The 6,000-nt window shown below is 34.8% G+C and overlaps 1 protein-coding gene across 1 annotated transcript; it reads right to left on the bottom strand.

Moving 5' to 3' along the window:
* Positions 1–3,624: 3,624 nt before the first annotated feature.
* LOC145114182 (uncharacterized) lies at positions 3,625–4,489 on the bottom strand. Its single transcript, XM_079050175.1, has 2 exons — positions 4,061–4,489; positions 3,625–3,975 (listed from the first exon to the last, which is right to left on the bottom strand). Exons 1-2 carry the CDS (start codon positions 4,487–4,489, stop codon positions 3,625–3,627), a joined length of 780 nt encoding a protein of 259 aa, XP_078906301.1.
* Between the last annotated feature and the right edge of the window lie 1,511 nt (positions 4,490–6,000).

Below are 6,000 nucleotides of genomic sequence, written 5' to 3'. Positions count from 1 at the left end.
ATGAGCAATGCTTCAATTCTAATGATCCTAAAAAAATTTCCCAATTTTTTTTTCTCTCAAATATAGTACTATACTGGATTTTATGATTTGTATTTTTTAAAAAAATAAATTCAATTTTTTTAAAGTGTTCTCACGAAAAAGTGATCACCCGTTGTTTTTTTTTCTCTCTCTTTATATATATATATATATATATATATATATATATATATATATATATATATATATATATATATATATATATATATATATATCCAAATTTTATTGATATTCAAAATTTAAATTCAAAAATAATTGTGCCATTATCTATTTTGGGCCCTAGTTTTGGTTAAAAAGTGGATTAGGTGAAAATCACCAAAGTCTATATACACTCCAATGAAAATACTGTACTTGTAAATTTTAGAGTAGCATTGGGCCCTATGTAAAATAATGCAAATCTTCGTTGGATTTGTCAAAAACGAAATTTGCCCACCAAACCAATTTTATATTAGTCTTTACTTTCGAAGATTTAGGTGATGATTATGCTTCATGAAACATTACATATAAATTGTAGTCTATTAGTTATTATATAACACTAATAATTTGTAACTAACGAACAATTACTTTAATTACTGTTTTAATAGGCTGTTATTATTATAATATATATAGAAAGGGAAATTGAGTAATCTAACCTTATTTTTGGTTGTTTTTTTTAAAATATAATCATTTTTTTTTGCAGAATGATCACTTATTTTTGGTTGTTTTTTAAAAATATAATATTTTTTTTGCAAAATGATCACTTGGTCCGGAATGAGGTTTTTCGGACCCGATTTCATATTCGGTTAAACGTGTAGAAAATTCCGATCCGGTAATCTGGTTCTTCTATAAATACTATTTAACCTGTTTCGGACTAGATTTCAACATTCCCTAGTTTCAGATTACCCTACATCCCATTACGAACACCTCTACAACTGAAAATATATTCTGATAACAGTGAAAAAATGCAGTTTTTATATGGAAGTTTCAAATTTGTTTCCAATTATATGTTTAATTTACATAATTATATAGGTACTAAAGGGTTTTCTGTGAATTTTATTCGTGTTAAGGTGATTATTGGATTAAATTGAATTATACATTTATACTCCATCATAAATCGTTATCAAAAACCCTAATTTTTGCTAGTCCACAACATGTCCGAAATACAACGAACCGGGTCTGGACTACTGTTCCAGATTTTTTTTGTCCGGAATTCCGCTCCAGAACATACATACAAAAATCCCTAATTAATAATTCTTTTAATTGTAGCACGATAGAACATACGAAGTGGTTGTTACTACAACATGCAGACCTGAACTTGGGCGCGAAATCATGTCGCGCTTATAAAACCGACCAGTTTGTGAGGTGATTTTTAGGCAATCATGTTTTGGTGATTACATGAACATGTTGATGGGTGCCGAATGTCACCCTTTACTATGTCTTTAACTTTTGGGCAATGAAGTTACTACTTTTGATCCAGTTGACCTAGAAGAGCTTCTATTTTCGGTTGTCGACGGTTGGGTTTGCTTTCACTGGAAAGCATTCTGCTTGCTCACCGACTTACGGTTCAGGTATTATTTTCATCCCAGTTCTGGTTTTGCAGAATTCAGAGAACGTGTGTTTTCATTTGTGTCGCTTTCATGTTCGGTGAGTGTGGTTGACCTTACGCTTGTGTTCAATAACTTACTTCATCAATTAAACGATGAAGACGTGGTGAGAGTCTCCCTGTTGTATATGCTAGAACAAGGATTTTTGGGGAAATACTTGCGACAACCAGTTACTAATGAACGTATGCCACTCGTCCCTAATTTACAAGAATTTAACAGGTATACAGTTTTTTACCCATATTATATCAAAATGATACTTATTAGGGAAATTGAGTAATCTAAGCCTTACTAAGTGTAAATTTTTGACATAGGTATCCATGGGGTATATTGATATGGGATTTCACTTTCAAACAAATGAGTATTGTGTTTCATAATATTAAGGACCATTTGAACCCAAATGCCCCAAGAGTCGGCAGTAGACACACATATACTCTACAGGGATTTGTCTATGCATTTAAGGTATGTACACTATGTTTAATAAGAGTTTTTGTAAACAACAACTATTGTAACTTTGTTAACTTGGTAAGTTGTTTGACATCTTAATTTTGTAGTTTTGGATCTTGGAGACATTTCCTAAAAATAGTATAACTGGTTCCCCTATACTGGGTGTTATCCTTTGGGCAGTTGCATACCCTAGGATGAGGCATTTGCATGCATCTGATTGTTAACGTATTCTCGATGTTACTAATGTATGTAGTTTACCACACCTTATAATTTATAAGTTGCTATGACATAATAACTTAAGATTATACTTTATATATTGTTTTTATGCAACTTCCCCCTAACGAGCAATTGCAATCTACTGCGCATGAGTGTGCTGCTAGGTGGTGGATTGAGAATGTCTAGTGGATAGATGTTGCATATTACGCTAATGTTTGAGTTATGGTTTTGTTTGTCAATGTTTTAAAACAATTTCCTTTTGAAGATTTAGCAAAAACAAGTTTATCCTTCCGAACAACATTTTGTAGAATATTATGATATCGTACAAACATCACTACAGGTATTTTAAATCAACAATATCATATTGTTGGCTACCTTTTTGACTAGTATGTCTACTATTAGACTTACGCCACTTTTTCCACTTGGCTTGGTCCTACTTGAAGATTCACTTTTTGTTGACTATGAGGGAAACGGAGCGTTATAGTTTTTGCTTGTATGACCGATCCTTTGGCAACGGCTACATTTTTCTGAATCAGACCTTCACCATGGGATCAGATACAGTTATGGTTTTTAGGTCGTCCGGCTTGTAGTTTGTCCATAAATGGTGTCAAAACAACCATGACTTCATTCGGTTCTTCGTATTCAACAGGGATTGGCACAGGAAACATAACCTATACATATGTTGATAGATATGTTTCCAATGTGAAGTACGATGACATCCATGCACTGCAGTGTTGATATCTCAATTCCTTGAATACCACCATAGCATGAGTACAAGGTATAACCGACAATTTCCATTTCCCACACGTGCAGTAACGACTTTCCAAGTTTACAATACCATTTTTATCTGGTCACTCACCTCATATATTCTTTGATCAATCTGGTATACTCGAAAATCAGAGGATTTGTTGATCCTCCTGTCGATGACCTTCTCAGCATACTCAGTAACGTCTTTTTGCTTTCAGCTATAACAAACATTTACGTATATGTTGTCATGCACAGTAAATTACACTACAGTTATCATTGAAGTATTACAATATAGGGAAACATTTACCTCCAGCATTACGTCGCTAGCACCACCATTGTTGCATAGTTGCTCGAAAGAAATCAATCAACATTGTTATCGGTAGTTTTCGTGCACTCTTGATAATGCATTGACGGACTCAGCACTGTTTGATGTCATAATATTGTACTGAACCACAATAACACACGACCTTGTCCATCTCTTATTACCGATTCTGTCTAGCCATGTCTGAAAATCATCGTTTAGTGCACGACGTAGCCTACCCAAGCTTTCTTTGAAATCAGACTCTCGGTAAGCCTTTGCAGCCTCCTAAAACAAAATCTATGTTCTCTCTTTCTTTCCGATCTTTGCTCTCATATTCATCAACAAAGGGCGACAACATAGTCTGTGATATGCACTCGGGAACAAGGCTTGAATGGTCATTTCAATCGAATTGGCTCTATCTGATATGATAGCCAAATATGGCATGTCCCCAATATATTCTTTGAGTCTTGATAAAAACCAAATCCATGACTCTCCGCTTTCAGTTTTCCCAAGACCAAATGTAATTGGGTGGATTTGGTTATTACCATCCATGCATACTACTAGGAACATGGTGCCCAAGTATTTCCCTTTAAGGTGTGCACCGTCAATGATAATAATAGTACACAAACATCTTTGAAACGCTCGAACCTAAAAAGTAATTAATAATCTAATTAAAGCGAACGCATGTGTATGGACATTAACTATAAATAAGACGTTATATAAAATATATTACCGTGCAACCGATAGACATGAAAAAGTATTCAAATTTGTTGTCATCACTTGTCTTTATATGTGTAATCATCCCTGGATTCTTCTTCTCCAAGTTGTAACAGTATAAAGGTAGTGTTTGAAAGCTTTCTTCTGGGGTCCCTCTCAATAGATTTAGAGCATACATTTTAGCATTCCACGCTTGCCAGTATGAAATATATACACAAATATGGTCATTTAAAGTTTGTTGTATTTGTTTCCCCCACACCATATTACCAGTACTATCAGCTAATATGTCATTCAAGAAGTGACTCAATGCCTTTTTGTTGGCTTTTCGGTGATGGGGACGTAGCTGTGTGTTTGAGCAAGTGTGTTTCTCCGATATTTTAACCATTTGAAATGTATCAGTAGTAATATGTTTTGTTGCTCTAATCGTCCAGTCACAATTATCCATATAGCAAACAGCTTCAAACCTGTCTTTTGTAGATTTTTTTCACTTTATATTGGAAACCTTCACTAACACTTTTCAATCCTAAATTAAGCTTAAGTGCTTCTTTGTTTTTGAAAAGTTGGTATAACTTCAGATGAGAATTATATTTATGCGTTGTGGCCACTTTACAATTTTGTTAAGCTAATTTAGGCAGTGGTAAAGGATTAGGCATACCCCAATGGGTGGGTTGTGTTTCTTCATAATCGGAAAATAAAAATGAAACTTTTCCTGTGGTGCTTTTTGGGGTTGTAAGGGATCAGTTTCCTCCTCTCCACCTTCATGTTATCCCCATCAAATTGAATGTAACTCTGAAAATGTTCAACTGGCTCTCCATATGGAATTATATTACCATCATCAACCAACATCATTAGTTTTGCTTCATTATTCACAAATTCATCAACATCAACAATAAGGTCAGCATGATCAACAAATTTACCTTTAGACATATAATCATCCCCATATATAGGGTGTGACAACCCGTAATTTCTATCTTGTAAAAGTCAAACTTATTTCTTTAATTATCCTATTATGGTTGGATTAATGAGTTATAGGTGTATAGACCATATATTCAAATGTGTTGTGTGTTTAATGAGGGAATCAATTAGGACCGAGGACCTTTGCATGAGCCGCAAACCCTCGCAGCCGCAAACCTTCGCTAGGCAGCAAACGGTTCGGACCGCAAACGAGCCTTCGGGCCGTGAACCTCCTTCGGACCGCAAACGAGCCTTCGGGCCGTGAACCCCCCTCGGACCGCAAATTCTACATATATATATATATATATATATATATATATATATATATATATATATATATATATATGTTTGACTGAATTTATCCTCACTTCTACACTTCTAGCCGCAAACTCAAGCCATTTTCTCTCAAAGTATTCAACCAAAAACCCAAGTTTTCTCTCATCTATCATCCGAAGATCATCAAATCCACCTTCGGGTCTTATTTAAGAACATCTAGTGTTCTTCTCTTCACAATCAATCACCCTTCATTCTTGAGTTTACGGCCGTAAACACCTACATCTCCTTCATTTCACCAAGAAACACCAAGAACACACATTGAGTTCCAGCCGAAAACACTTGAATCTTCAAGGGCCGAAAGCCCTTTACGGCCGTGAACACCGAAGGTTGGCCGTAAACACCTTGCAACATCTTGATTTCGGTTCTAACACTTCTTTTGTAAGTGTTCCTTACATTATAGGTTGTTTCCTTTACACCTTTGAGGTTATATTCACTAATTTCATTCCTATATATCGCGTGGAATGCATTTTAGGACATGTTTTGTCTCGAGATCTAACTTGTGGAAACAATCATCCTAAATCGAACCTCCAATCGAATCACTCCAAAAAGGTGAGTTCATACCCCTACAATTTTTTTCACTTTATATTGGAAACCTTCACTAACACTTTTCAATCCTAAATTAAGCTTAAGTGCTTCTTTATTTTTGAAAAGTTGGTATAACTTCAG

Source organism: Lactuca virosa, chromosome 5, assembly GCF_052849685.1.
Source record: "Lactuca virosa cultivar CGN04683 chromosome 5, Lactuca_virosa_CGN04683_v6, whole genome shotgun sequence".
Classification (NCBI taxonomy): domain Eukaryota; kingdom Viridiplantae; phylum Streptophyta; class Magnoliopsida; order Asterales; family Asteraceae; genus Lactuca; species Lactuca virosa.
The sequence above is the reverse complement of the archived record's forward strand: the minus strand, read 5'-3'. Positions and strand labels throughout refer to the sequence as shown.

What these genes read in the sequence shown, in the direction of transcription:
- LOC145114182 (XM_079050175.1), bottom strand. Translation starts at nt 4,489, where the DNA reads ATGGATAATTGTGACTGGACGATTAGAGCAACAAAACATATTACTACT. An exon ending in TCATGTCTATCGGTTGCACG is followed by an intron (nt 3,976 to 4,060) that starts GTAATATATTTT and finishes ATTACTTTTTAG; the next exon opens with GTTCGAGCGTTTCAAAGATG.